Source organism: Acanthaster planci, linkage group LG03 (assembly GCF_054643075.1).
Source record: "Acanthaster planci isolate LZ-2023a linkage group LG03, COTS_SCS, whole genome shotgun sequence".
Lineage (NCBI taxonomy): Eukaryota > Metazoa > Echinodermata > Asteroidea > Valvatida > Acanthasteridae > Acanthaster > Acanthaster planci.
Window position 1 is genome coordinate 4,354,377 of NC_141779.1, and position 14,310 is coordinate 4,368,686.

The window sequence follows — 14,310 nt, forward strand, 5'->3', positions numbered from 1 at the left end:
TTAAAAAATGAACCTTTTTCAGGGAGGGAATATTTTGAACACGAAAAGCACCGGGCACCCAAAACATAATGAATATATAAATATACAAATGACGGCAATAAAATCTGAATAACATTTCCAGAAAGTTACATGGGAAAACACTTTAAAAAAGAAAACAAAAGTAACAACTGTGCCTTAATGCTAAATTAGTTTTGTTTCAAGGCCTATCAACAATTGTCCACAAGACTACATGACTGCAGTGAGCCACTTCAAGCTACCCACGAGCAATACTTAAAAAAGGACCAGTTTTTCTTAACTTGTACTTTTTTCCAAGTAATGAGTGGGGTCTAGTTCTTTCATTTCTTGTTTGTCTAGATGGTGTTCTCATTGGAATAAAAATCTAAGAAAACGTTTCAAAACATCAAATGCTCATTTTCAGCAGTAAAATGTATCATATAAAAAGTTTACACAAAATAAAAAGTGGTCTTAACTTGAGTAGTATATGTTGTTTTTCATCATGGGCAAGGCCTGTATAGCTATCATGATTAAATTTCCCAGTGGGTGTAACATCTAAAACTGTGACTGATGAGTCCTTTGATTATTTTCTAAAAATGACTCTTCATTATTTGTTCATTGAATGTTTTTCTTTTTTTCTTGGTCGAGAGTCAACTCACATTTATGGTATAACGAATTAATGTTAAAGTTTTAACTTTTTGTTCTGTGAAAGACAATAAATTTTGACAAAGTGAATATTAAGATTTGCTGCTTAAACAACATATGTACAAGTATTAATCATCTAAGGCTTACATTTTATACAGTTGGATCAGATTTTGTAAAGACAAACTCTCAAGAAAATGGGACGGGCAAATGGCAGACATTACAAATATGCCATTCTATTCTTGAGATAATGTACATTAAGCTGTTTTTTCTATTTCAATATTTTTCTTAAGGATGTATTCTTGGAAAGAACTTTGTTAAGCCTACATGGGCAAAAAATTTGTCCCAAAGACTGGGACACTTTTTCCCACTTGCTGGGTGGTACCAGTATATTGCTTAAAATAGATACATGTATAATCAAGAGTGGATCCAAAAACAGGGTTTCTTTTTTTTGTGGGGGGGGGACGTCTCTTTTGGAGCCTAAAGTTTTGAATTTTTATGTATTCTTTATGGCCCTTTGGAGAAAATGCTGTCGGAAAAGTCAATGAAATCACCTTCCCTCAGCTTGATCATTTGATTAGTGCTTTTATGGGGAGGCCCCTGTTTTCCTTGGATTTGTCAATTTGTGCAAGTACATACACACATGCTTCTTGAAGGAGAAAAGAAGGTTTATGAAAGAACACATGTATGGGTGTATTGCTTCCAAAATCTTAAATTAAAACCAAAAACAACTCCCCTAAAAAAATTCCTAAACAACACACACACACATAAAAAGGACAAATCCCCCACCAAAGACAATAAGAAACAAAAAGGTGTTACTAAACGTAAGCAGTCAGAAAAAAAGATGAAGAATTTTTGTGTGAGCTTATAGCACATTTATTTGACCGCTTAAAATTCCAAACACAGAGATGTAAAGGTGGAGGGGGTAAAAAAGCAAATCAAAGCAAACAGAACAAAGAAATGCTGTTGGTTCCAAGGGCTGCTATTCTACAAATAAGAAAAGGGAAAATACAACAGCAAAATAACAGAATATGAATTAAAGGAACACAATTACTGTAAAAATGGCTGAAGACACTACAAAAATTCTATCAACAGGAAAAAAAGCAAAAACTCTACTGACTGAATTTATATAATGCTAGGATTAAAAAAAATGAATACAAGTATGTATTGTACATGAAGCTATTTAGATAATGCACTAATGATAATCAATACTGTCAAACGGATGTGTTTCTCCACTGGAAGCACGTTTTAGAATTTTTCTGTTCTTTATTTGGAAAGTGTCTTTCAGCTTCTTTGCATTTCAGCTCCAAAATCTGGTTTCCTTTACAAATTAAGAGTACTTTTCTGTAATGAATTAATTTTCTTTCAATCATTAATTTTTTCTTCAGTTTTCTGACCACACATGCACAAACACTAATCGTGGTTACACTTAAATTTAAGATGAGTACAATACAACTTCATTCATACAATTTCATTAACTTTCATACCCCCCACATACACGCATTATACTACACAACCAAACAGTGACATAAGTCAGCAAAATGCTAATCTCTTAATTTAATATTCTTGACTATATAAGAAAAATATACCACATGAAAGTAACATGTAAATGTTGATCCAAGTCTATATAGACTAAACAGCTGATGAGTGTCCACCGAATGTTTCAAAATTCTTTCTTTTTTTTGCCTCTTTCCACTCTCAAACACACCCTCTAAATACAACTCAAGCTGTCCTTAATACTATCCGAGTCAGATACATATAGTTGTACATACTCAATTTCCACATCATGCCCATGCTATTCCCAGTATCGCGACTGATGTTGCTGTCTTGCAGTTCTGGTCATGGGTTTCCTTGACTCAAACTGGCGTAAGGTAAGGCTCAGTCAATTGAACATTTAACCTTCCATATATGTTTCTAATATTCAATTGTACCCAATCCCCCTCAACACAAAAAATGCAAATGAATTTGAGAACAGGTGCCAATCCTTTTCCTAAAGGAGGAGGCTGGGATTAGGTTTTAAGTTTTAAGCTCTGGCCATGTACTGGGTATATGCATCAGCTGCCTATATGAGTACCTCTCTTGAAATCTGCTTTTAAAATGCAAATTTGCAACCAAATCTTTTCCCCTTTTTACTGCATTGATTTTTCAAAAGAAAAGAATATCATTCAATGATCAATACAATATCCGAAAATATGAAAGATCAGTACAGTCCTGGCTTTATGTACATGTATATGTAGATGCCATCAAAACAATACAAGAACAAGAAATTCACCTCTGCAGAAACTTAGAAATCTGGCAACTTGATTACTCAACTCCGAGTGGTTCCATTTTTTCTCCTGAGATACCACCGGTGCTGTGTCTGTCTTTTCATACATCTGAAATATTAAACAAGGAGATAATGCCCTTTGAGATTCCAATTCAATGTTGAAAAAGGCTATGAAGGTGAATTTCACTGAAAAGTCTGCTTACATGGGTTGTTTAGTCATCAAAAGAAGCATAGATATGATTGACTGAATTTTGTCTGCAGAAAATAAAGGAGAAAAACATATCACAGTCAAAATTTTATCATTAGGGAAAAATGGAGAAAATCTACAGGTGAAACATATTTGGGATCTTGAAAAAGATTTGCCTGAAAATTCTCAAAAGCAATGATGGACAAACAAAAGCAACATTTTTGGATATTTCTGTAATCTAGTCCATATGTTCTGGTTATTTCGGCTCATTTAATTTAGTAATTTTGAAAGTCTCAACATCCAAATGAAACTCATTTTGTTTTGTGCAGGTTTTCATAATAAAATATTATGTCAACATGAGAAATTTTTTCTCAAGTAAATATTAAGCTTGCTTCAAATCAGGTTCAGTTTAGTTCCTACAACCTGGCTAGCTTCACCCTGCCGATTAAGTCCAGTTTACTGTACCTTGCAATCTCATACATGGGTAAACTATCCCGGTCAGGGGGTTCATCATAGGGATGGTCCTTGTTGACAGTGTCCTGACCAACAGGGAATGCTCTGTCCGTGGCTGACTGTCCCCCTGGCCTTATATTAGTCTCATATACATAAGCAGTGTTCTTGTTATCCTAGCAATATGCAAAAATACAAAGACAAGGGGAATAAACTCTGAGCAGAATGATGCCATCAGCAGCAGTACAGAACTCCTGATATGAACATTACCATATACATGTACATGTATACTAAAATTTCAGAACTGCTTCTTTGCACACAAAGGACAAACATACATATATACTACATAGGCCTACCTTAGGCTTCCTATACTTGCAGCAAACAATGACGACAAAACCAGTCACAGAATCCCTCCAACCACACCCAGTGCTACCCCTAATGCTATGGTTACTGTGCTAACTACAAATAAATAAAAAAGAAATCCACTGCAATCTCAATGATATCAATTTTGCATGGCATATAATATAGGGTGTTAATTTCAGAACAGGTTTTGCCCTAACGTATATTGTGTATATTCACACTGGGGAAACAATGTGAATATACATTAGTTCAAGCAAAACCTAAAACAAAACCATTTAATTCAGATCAAATTTATCAGTTATTGCTGAAATTAAGTAGAATCTGTAGTTTATATATCAAACAAATATTGGATGCTTTATTTCCAGGTGTGGAAAAAAACTAGCCTCCCCTGAAACGATTGTTGGTTGTAAGAGTGCATCCAAGGAGATGATTTTAGATGAGAGGTTTGTAAATGATCTGGGGGATTTTTATAGCAGGTTTAAAGTGCATGACTTCACAGCTGAAAATGCTTCAATCAGAGACGTTCTCCAAAACAGGAGAGATTACCCAAATGCAATGAACATAGATGTACAAGATGTTCACAGTGTATTAGCAAAAACAAATGCTAAAAAGGTTTTGAAAATGTACAGTCAACAGCTTGCTGACATTTTTACTTATATTTACCAATTAATTATTGATAATGGTATTATTCCTCAGTTATGGAAATCGTCTGTTATCATCCCAGTTCCGAAGGTAAATAAACCTGGTGAACTCAACTACTATCGACTTGTATAGCCCTTACTTCAACTGTCATGAAGTGTTTTTAAAGAATATTGAATATGTCCATGGCTAAATGTCGGTAGGTTATGGCTTTTCAACCCTCTTGAAAAAAATCCAAGCAGTAGATACCTGCCATGGTGACTTGAAATGAATAAGAATCCACATTGCCAGCCTCATCTTCTGCCATGCATTTTACAGTAGTTGTGCCTGCCTCCAATGTGGCACTACTCATGGGATAGCACCATGGCTGTTGGCCACCCCAACATTGTCAATAGTGACGACCAATTCACCACTGGACCATCGGTATTGAGCAGTGGGGTAACTATGTTACTGGGACATGAAATGAAGGGGGCTCACTGTCTGCAATGGAGGTGGTTGTGAAAATCCGGTGGAAGAGGGACCAGCGTAGAAATCGGGTCGCTCTTGGGGCGGTACCGAGATAGGAGATGTAGTTGAAGTGGCCGCTTCTGCAGTCAACACCATGGGACGAGGTCGACCAAACGGGCCATTAGTCCGAGAAGACGGAGCCTGGCTAGTGCCGGAGGTGCCTTGGACCGAAAAAAACTGAAGGACGCATTGGTGCAGATTGAGGATGCGTTCCGCTGTCGGAGCCGCAATGCCTTTGTGGAGGTCGAGGACTGCCCAGAGATAGGTTTGCCTTTGTGATGGATCAAGGGCCAACTTGTCGAGGTTGAAGAGGAACCCCAGGTGTGTCGTGATGTCGAGGGTGAGAGAAGTGCAAGCCCTGGCCTCATCGGGGAAATGACCGATGATCAGCCAGTCGTCCAGATATTGAAAAATGAGGAAGTCGCGCTGTCGTAAGTAGGCGACGAGAGTCTTGGCAATCCTGGTGAAGACCCTTGGCGAGGTTGAGAGGCCAAATGGAAGACCCGGAACTGGTAAGTTTGGCTGCAGTCCTCGAAGCGGAGGAACTTGTGGTCCTGTTTGTGTATCAGGATATGAAGAAACGCGTCCGGTAGGTCTATGCAGGAGGCCCAACACGGGACTGGTAGGGAGTGCAGGACCACGCTCAAGGTCTCCATTCAAAACCGTCTTGGTTTGATGAACTTGTTGAGCAGTTTCAAGTTGATTATTGGTTGCCATTTTCCCGTTCTTTCTTGGGTGTCAGGAAAAATGATGAGAGGAAGCCAGTGGATAGCTGGCTTGGATGCACTGGTGTGATGGCTTGCTTGCGTAGTAACACTGAAATCTCCTCCTCCAGAGCCAGGCGCTTGGACTTGTCGCATGGGGGAGGAGTGGAACGGAAGACCATCCCGGACGGCAGGGGGCTTGTGAACTTGAGGGAGTAGCCGTGGGCAATGGTGGCGAGGACCCAGCTGTCTGCGGTGATTTCCCACCAGGGTTCGGGATCGGCGGCTGCCAAAGGCAAATGGAAGTAGTCACTGGTGCCGTCCCCCAGAGGGACCAGGGGCACGGCATGAGAACCCATGGCCGGCTGGGTGTGGCTGGAGACTTCTAGGAGCAGTTGTAGGTGGAGCTCACCGGGGTCCGATGGCTGAGAAGCTGCCCGGAGTGGACTACTATTAAAAAGAGTGGCCTGCAGACAGGAGCGGATCCGCCCGTCGTCTCGGTGGTGGTGGAAGCTGCCGGCATGAAGGAACTGAAGTTTCACAAAGCAAAATCTTCTTTGTGGTCTCCATACGCTTCACCTCCGACTCAAGAAGCTCGGTGAACTTCCCAGCGAAGAGTTCATCCCCAAGGAGCGGGAGATCCATGAGTTTGTTCCTGACAGATCCATAGGGGATATTCATGGCATCCACCACGTTGGCTCTGCGGCTAGAAGTGGCCAGAAGGAAGATACAAGTGAACTGTTCAAAGACCAAGTTGAGTCCCTTGTCGAGCCTTCGTAGAGCTAAGGCCGCAAAGTCCGGGGAGACTGGAGAGTCTTCTTCACAGGTTCGGGCAATATGGCTGAACATTGGAGGCCGAAGCAGGACGCCATATCAAGGCGACGGAGAACTGTGTCAAAGTTGGCCTTGTCCTTATCCCGGAAGGTGTTGTGTTTGCCGGAATTGGACGAGATCTTGTCTCTGGCAGCGTCAGGAATATCTGGGGTTGACAGAAAGCAAGAGTGATCCTCTTGAGGAAAGCGGTAGTAAGACACGGCCCTGGGAGGGGTTGCTCGCCAGTGCTCAGCCTTTGCATGGGCATTCATCATCTCCACACATGAACGATCTAGGGGGATCTCTGGGAAGACAGGCTCAGCAGACTCAAGGTGTGAAGGGTAGCGCTTGAATGAAGTATGTCCCTGTTCAGTCAGCATGGGATCTGATGACGGGAGCACAAGAATGAGGATCATGTCGCGCTCAAAAAGGCAAAGGCGACCCTCCAGCTGAGTCAGACCAGCCACGGATTCGATGTCATCATCCTTGGAAGAGAGAGGCCGAAGACCAGCAGAGGGAAGAGCCGAGCCACGTTCCGAGCAGAGCAAGTCACTGTGAGTCGGGGCTTGTTCTGGCACCAGGTCTTGCTGAGGAGATGGTTCTAGTTGGAGAATAGAAGTCGCCTCGGTCTCCGAGAAGGCCCCATGTGAGAAAGGAGGGACGGCCGGAAGGGGATCCGGGTCGGGTACCGTTGCTGATGGCTGAGGCTTAGAATCTACCTTGCGGGAGAAAGAAGTGAAGGCCTCGGAGAAGGACTGGAGGGTCGCCATCCATGGGGGTGGACCAAGATTGGAGTGACGTCTCTTCTTGGCCTTGGATGAAGAAGAAGCTGAGGAAGATAACTTGGTCTTGCGCTTCTTAGTTTTCACCGGTGCGGGGGAGCTGGAGGCCGGGACGGTGGGAGGAAGGACCGGGCGGGAATCCCCCGAGTGGTCGTCTACTGCAAGGAGCGTCCACGATCAGGATCGGTGGCCTCATGACCAGAGTCCAAAGGCAGACTGGAGCTGCGGATGGGATGTGGCAGACGGAAGCCCCGGCAGCGTAGCAATTCAGAAGGAGCGCCATTGTCCGAGGCAATAGGGGGCTGGGCAGTATGCTGAATTGCTGACTCGCCCATTGCAGAAGTGGTGGAGCATGGCAAACCCATTGTGGACCCTGTTGCCCGCTTGGAGGGAGTTGACTGGCCCGACTTCCACGCAGGTGCCACTTGGAGGGCAGGAGCTGCTGAAGGGCCTGGGGCAGATGGTGGACTGTCGCCCTGTGGGCCCTGCTGAGCCATCAGTCGGTAGGGTCGTCCGGGGATGCGGTTGATAGCGATGCCCGGGACCTGCAGCATAGAGAAAGGAATGGTTCATTACTCCCTGACAATCATGATCACGGGCATTGTTGCAGCATAGCACACTCAACCCAATCTGTAGATGTAGAGTGGACGTCGATGACCAAGGGTAGTGTAGCAGTCCAGCACGCTCGGCCCGGTGGGTAAGTGGATGGAGTAGTCATCAGTGATCAAGGGCATTGTTACGGTACCGCTCGCTCAACCCGATCAATCCTGGTAGTGGTCATTAGCGATCTAGGCATGTTGCGGTACCTCCACTCAACCTGATCTTGTTGATAAAGGTCCAGGGCATGTTGCGGTATATCACGCTCAACCCCGGCCTATTCAATCCACTGGGTCTCTCCTCCTCGAGGCTGTTAATCGAATAACACAAAACTGCACCACAAAGGAGCGGGGCAGCCCACCAAACCCCGCTCCGTGGCCAGACCCGTAAGGCATTGGGCCATATATTATTTGAATGCACGCACCACATAGAGAACAAAGGGCTTCCCAGCCAACGCATCATGGTAGGTCACACCCAAACCTGTATATGATGCACAGAAAAAGTGGCGGTAAAGAACCACAAAAAACGCAGCATGGAAAGAACGAAAAATGAGAATAAGCATTCTTACCAAGAGATAAGAGATCCCTCTTTATTTCGTAACAGGAATCAAGTAAATTCACAAACGTGAAAGGCATGGAACTCGAAACTTTGAAAATGTCATAAAAGACACGTCTGTAAACGATAGGTGCTGAGAAAAGAAGGACGAATATGACAGCGGGACCGCAGTGCACTGTGGAGGGTCAAGGGGCAGCATGCATAATTAAGTCGTTCAGTGAACTGTAATAGGCACATGGGAAATTTGCATATGTAGGCTGGGCAGGGGTATGTGAACAAAGGAGACTTGACAGTTTTTTGATGCCGACAAATCCGGTTAGGAGCTAACAAAAACATGCATGTCTCAATGTTTATACTCTACACCACACCACAATGGCATAGAGGGCGCTCATGATGAATACATCACAGCAAACACAAAACTTGATGAAGAAGTGGAAAAAAATCATGCAACAGTAATGTAGAGGTAAAGCTGACAGTTCCCATACATATGAGATCAATAGTTGATGGGAGGTCATAGTTCCTGGTTGTAGGCTTATAAATCTTCTTTGGAAAGACTTCCACTTAAGGATGCCGCTTGACACTGTGTGCACAAACCCTGTGGGACTGGTCTGAAAAAATATTCTAAGTGTTTTCTGGTGAATACCTCGCTATCTTCCCTGCAAAACTTGATTTTTTAGGTCAAGTTATCGCTTTCAGATGACTAACAGGTAAATGTATAGAAAATTTAATAGTGTCCATTTATGGAACTTTTTTCCCTTCTTAAAAAACCTCAAAATACAGACTCCCTATCTGGAAACACACATCTTTACCTCTGGCTGTCAGCCCTTAAACTCTCAAGTGGAAAATTTTGTTAAGAGAATTAACATCGCAATTAGCATGTACATGCATACACATCACAATCAGAAATGCAGTTGACATGACTTTAGGCCACTAAGATGATTTGCCAATCAAATAATTTTTTTCTGTACCGCACATTTTTATGAAGCTCATTAATTGGACCAAAACACAGAAATAGTTTTAACTGTTTGAAAAAACTTACCAATGCGATACTGTGATGCCGTGTGAACAGAGGCTGGTCCCTTTGATGGCTGAATACGCAGTATTGGTGGTGTCAGACCACTAAATGTGATGACCCTATTATTGCTGATCACTGGATTGACTTGATTCATAGGAGAGATGTTGTTAATAGGGTCCTCAATCTGAACCAGGGAAGCTGTGGTACTAGGTGGCAGTGATAAGATGGGTATCTCAGTGGATGTCACACCTGGGCTGTTTGTCCCATTCCGTAAGAGTGTATTTGTCGAAGAATTCAAAAGAAAAGTTATGAGAACAGTCAGACTGAGTTGTCAGATTCTTTCAGCTTTTGTCGAGGAGTGTTCCAAGGCAATCCACTATCACCCATAATATTCCTGGCAGTTTTCGATCCCATCATCCAATGCCTTAAGTTGATGGAAGAAACTCATGGTTATTGCATGGAGGAAAAGTGTACATATGCCAAAGGCATAGATTTGAGCCTGAAAGTGGGAAGGATGATTTACTGTTTACAAATACCATATTGGAATTATCAAGGAACCATCCAAATTCCACAATGAATGGAACTGAAAAGCAGAAGTATTGGTGACTTTGTCATCCCAAATTACACACCACTTGTAAAGTCCTCTGGAGATCGATCACAGTCAGTGACATGACTATACAAAGCTAGAAAACCAGTCCCAAACAATCCAAGCTACACATAACCTTGCACAATGTTTATAATTTCCAGTAGCAGATACGAGTAATAAACAAAGAAAAAAATCAGCTAATACAAAAAAAGACATGTCTTCATGTATCACCAACAAGTTCATGTTTTCCTATCATTTCCAACATTATATTCACCCTGAATATTCACACCAGCATGACCAATCACCATGAATATTCACACTAACATGACCATTCACCCTGAATATTCACACAATAATGATATGACAAGTTTGCTAGAATAAAACAGACTGCGTATATGTATGTGTGCTACATTTTCTTTCCAGTACCACATTACATTCTGAGTTGGTATGTTTCATATTTGCAATACAGAGGCACACTAAAGCAACAACGATCCACAAATCTGCGCAAAATAATTGACTGTCACACTGCTGTGCAGTAGCAACATCAAACCAAAAACTGTGTGAATAGAAAGATTTTAGAACGTACAGCCACAATCACTTAGCAAGTCTGCACAAGAAATATGTGAACATTACAATGAGACTAGTTTATCAAATCGCTGTGTTAGTTCACAGTGGTTGGGTTTTCAATGCAGGTTGGACACACTTTTCATTACCAATAGCTGTGTTATATTGCTGAGTAAAGCACAGATGAAGTACCACAGACTTACACAACACTTTGCCTTGCTTTGTCTAGAGGTAAGTTTATCTGAGGACTGCTCAACTGTTAAATCCAAACCAAAATAAATCATTGATTCACTATTGATAACTAACTGATGAAGAGAAAATATTACAAACAATACAACAAGGTATACATCATTACAGATCTCATTCATAATATGCACAGGCATTTACACACAAGTACTTGCAGTCACAAAATATACATGCATATCACTACATATGGATTATGGGGGAGTACATGGTCCAACAGTTCAGGTGTTGGACTCGGGTGTGACATTGTGTGGTTTCAGAGCCCACAGGTGCCATAATGCTTGTGTTTCTTAGGTAAGACATGTAACAACTGCCTCTCTCCATCCAGAGTATCATAAATGGGAATATGATGGGTAATGATCAAGTTGTGCTGATCTTGAGCTTTGACAGAAACTGATTTCATGGCTCAGTGAGCTGGGATAATAATTGGGAAGTACTTAGAGACTTAACTGATAAAGCACAACATTTTATAAGCACTCATTATTGGTATAATTGTTATTAGATGGGGATTTTGGTGAATGTGCTGAGAATGCACTCCAACCAACTGGTGGGCTTTAAAAGGAGAATTTCTTGTACGTACAGGAAACAGTTTAGTAAAATACAAGAATGTTATATTTGACTTCTAGGAGGAAAGGATTGTTCAGAAGAAGTGCTGGTAAAATTTTAAGTCACAATTTCAGACAGTACACTTGTCCATCACTAGGATAAAGCAGTCTGTGCATGCAAACCTTCAAATTTTACAAACTTGAGAAAAAGCTGTTTGAAATGTTTTCAGTAATCTAAAACGCAGCAATATTTTTGGGTAGTACATTATTAATGTATAGATGTAGTTTCTGCTTTGAACGAAATATAAAAACATTTTTCAATTATCATAATTTGTTAAAGTATTCAATAATATATTTCAACATATAAAGATATTATTTTTAATTAAATGCAACACATCTTACTTGGGTTTAGGCTATTTAAAACATTAATACAATGGACACAAAGGTTGTATTGGCAGGTGTATTATTTGTATGGTTTACGTATTTGGCTGATGTACATAGCGCATACAACTGTGTATGCCAGATACAGACTATTCAAAGAGAAGACATAACTGTGGTGGCACCACATTACACAGGTGCATTCTTGGACTTGACAAGCACATACATTTGCCAAATCATGACACCCTATTGGTTAAAAAGGCATGTATTGCGCATGTGCACCACCTGTCCTGAAATGTTGTGCCACCACAGTCGTGGCTTCTAATCGTGGCCGCCAAATTACACTATACCTATACACGTTTTCCACATTGATTAATTGAGGATGGTACAGGTTAATATTAGAAATGCCCTCACTGGTGAACGTATCTGACAGCTTTAGGACAGCACTCACTGCTTGGATGTCAATGGAATCACTCAGTAAATTGGGCCAAATCTATCTGAAAGCCATCAAAACACCATCACCTGTTGGTATTGAGTCATCAAAATATCCACACTTATGCGTTAACATCAATTCAGCAGCAATGCATTCTTTTGAGTGGTTCTCATAAATTAAATCAGAGCTTTCAGCTCATAGTGTAGCAGGTAATCAATAGTATGTACAAGTAATCTAGTATATCCTTGCACCAACATGTTTGAACTTTGACGGTGTACAATATTTTTACAGGTTCAGCAAGTATTCATAGGCTTTGGTTCTCTACATACAACCAAATGCAAAGTTCTTAAAACAAGCAAAATCTTCACTTTAACACAGTTTCAAAGTTTCATAAATTATATGGTCATTCTCTAGTCTAGGTTGCAAGACTGGAAATCACTTTAAGACAACCATTGTTCATGGCCAAGTCAAGACCACAGCTGAAGACACCAAGGTCATGAACAGGCTCGGGCAAGATACCTGGTCTGCTCATGTAATTCACCTGGACATAAATTCACTTAGACTGATACAATATAAGACTCACACTATGGCATTGATTCAGTAGAATTTTTCCATGCACTGAAGAAGAATTTTATTATTTTTCTTTGCTTTTCATTGTCCACAGCGGATCCAGTGAGCCGAGAGGGTCATCTTCTGATTGGTTGGCTCCTAACATGCTCTTCTGTCCAGTGAAGTCTGCCTTGGAAATCCTCTGCTTGGAGTTGCCTTTGATGGAAAAGTTTTGTGGTGTGAGGTCAGCTAGGATGGAAGGCAAGGACCCATCCCCGGGACTCTGTGAGCCCTGGGCTGGGGCCCCACCTTCTTGCTGGCTGGACTCCACTACATCCGGGATGAACTGGGGCGGATTTAGACTGAAGTCAGTCAGGTTTGATTCCGTAAACTCCACCAAGGAAGGAGTTGCCTGAACAATAGAGGAGGGGTTGGAGGGGCTGCGTGACTTGGCAGGGGAGTCCGCTTGACCTGCTTCGTCCGCTACCTCATCACAAGGCACCACTTCGGCTGGAGTCTCAGGTTCAATTTCAGGTGGCAATACTGGACCTTGATTGGTGGGTTCATTATCACTCACAGGCAAAAGAGAGCTTTGATCGGTCAGGCTGTCCTGCAACACAGGGCCTGTAGTGTCTGGTGCAGGCATGGGGTCTGAGGTGCTGGTCCGGACAGACATTTTGGAAATCCTTGAGTGGAGACTTGTGACTGAATCGGCGCCCATGATCACATCAAAGGAGGTGATTCGCTGAAGGTTTTTCAGGTCAACCTGCGGAGATGACACTGACGACTTAACAGATAGGCCACCTGTGAACAATAAGAATGGAAAAATACTGCTATCCTGTCACTTTCAAAATAAAACAGAAATGCTTGGCCTCTCTGACAAACTGTACCATGTAATAATGAACCATTTCCAGGGGAAAAGGGGAACAGACCACTATAGAAAAGATTTCAGAAATGTTCACGAAGGCCATACGCTAAACTGTTCACAATAAAACAGGACCAATGCACTGAAAAACCCAAGGCAGACTTGTTTGGAGAAGACTCTAATTTAACAAGAGTACTGGTTATGATTGCGACAATCTGCACCAACATCATACTGATATATCTAAAGATGTTCAAAATGTGTTGTGAAATTGATGACAGATGGAATATAAGACAGAAGTGACAGTGTGTGTGCATTAGATTTTCTCTTTTTTTGTGTGCTGCTCTGGACGTCTTTGGGAGAACCTGGTGTGTAAGAGATTGTGTAATGATCAGACAAGTCACAGTATTAGCTGAAAATTGGGTTTTGAATGCCCCTGAAACATCCTCAGTAGTTGCCAGAAGTGTCATTTTTTAATTTCTTTTTCCTTTAATTAAGTCTTGGACACTCCCCACATCTTGTATTATTTATTGAATATTTGTAAAACAACTCGGTTACATCAGTCCACCTTTTAAGACCAATGTATCGTGTTTTCTATTCTTGTTTGATCTTTTGATTGTTTATAATTGAAGAACTGTA

The 14,310-nt window shown here is 41.7% G+C and overlaps 3 protein-coding genes across 9 annotated transcripts in view; all 3 read right to left on the minus strand.

Moving 5' to 3' along the window:
• Positions 1–416: 416 nt before the first annotated feature.
• Positions 417–6,204, minus strand: LOC147799568 (uncharacterized). 5 transcript variants are annotated; one of them, XM_087134741.1, is made up of 4 exons: positions 4,788–6,204; positions 3,555–3,715; positions 3,106–3,157; positions 425–3,011 (listed from the first exon to the last, which is right to left on the minus strand). In XM_087134741.1, exons 1-3 carry the CDS (start codon positions 4,833–4,835, stop codon positions 3,115–3,117), a joined length of 252 nt encoding a protein of 83 aa, XP_086990867.1. In that variant the 5' UTR covers positions 4,836–6,204; the 3' UTR covers positions 425–3,011; positions 3,106–3,114. The 5 variants fall into 5 exon arrangements, 3 of the variants coding, with proteins under 3 accessions (XP_086990867.1, XP_086990866.1, XP_086990865.1); XM_087134740.1 differs by having other exon boundaries at positions 425–3,157; XM_087134739.1 differs by lacking the exon at positions 3,106–3,157 and having other exon boundaries at positions 427–3,011.
• Positions 6,205–7,611: 1,407 nt separating this feature from the next.
• On the minus strand, positions 7,612–9,665 carry LOC147799569 (uncharacterized). Its single transcript, XM_087134742.1, has 2 exons — positions 9,536–9,665; positions 7,612–7,889 (listed from the first exon to the last, which is right to left on the minus strand). The coding sequence occupies exons 1-2, from the start codon at positions 9,663–9,665 to the stop codon at positions 7,612–7,614; spliced, it is 408 nt and encodes a 135-aa protein (XP_086990868.1).
• Positions 9,666–10,223: 558 nt separating this feature from the next.
• Positions 10,224–14,310, minus strand: part of LOC110986481 (tyrosine-protein phosphatase non-receptor type 23-like) — a 28,547-nt gene continuing 24,460 nt past the window's right edge. For 2 of the 3 annotated variants that reach the window (XM_022248386.2, XM_022248378.2), the window contains one exon: positions 10,224–13,613. In XM_022248386.2, coding sequence (XP_022104078.2) covers positions 12,895–13,613 — 719 coding nt within the window. In that variant the 3' untranslated portion in view covers positions 10,224–12,894. The remainder of the gene's footprint in view (positions 13,614–14,310) is intronic. The other variant, XM_087134735.1, reaches the window with a different exon arrangement.

What these genes read in the sequence shown, in the direction of transcription:
- LOC147799569 (XM_087134742.1), bottom strand. Translation starts at nt 9,665, where the DNA reads ATGAATCAAGTCAATCCAGTGATCAGCAATAATAGGGTCATCACATTT. An exon ending in GGCATCACAGTATCGCATTG is followed by an intron (nt 7,890 to 9,535) that starts GTAAGTTTTTTC and finishes TCTATGCTGCAG; the next exon opens with GTCCCGGGCATCGCTATCAA.
- LOC147799568 (XM_087134739.1), bottom strand. Translation starts at nt 4,835, where the DNA reads ATGAGGCTGGCAATGTGGATTCTTATTCATTTCAAGTCACCATGGCAG. An exon ending in ATTTCAAGTCACCATGGCAG is followed by an intron (nt 3,716 to 4,787) that starts GTATCTACTGCT and finishes GCATATTGCTAG; the next exon opens with GATAACAAGAACACTGCTTA. An exon ending in CCCATGTATGAGATTGCAAG is followed by an intron (nt 3,012 to 3,554) that starts GTACAGTAAACT and finishes TTAATATTTCAG; the next exon opens with ATGTATGAAAAGACAGACAC.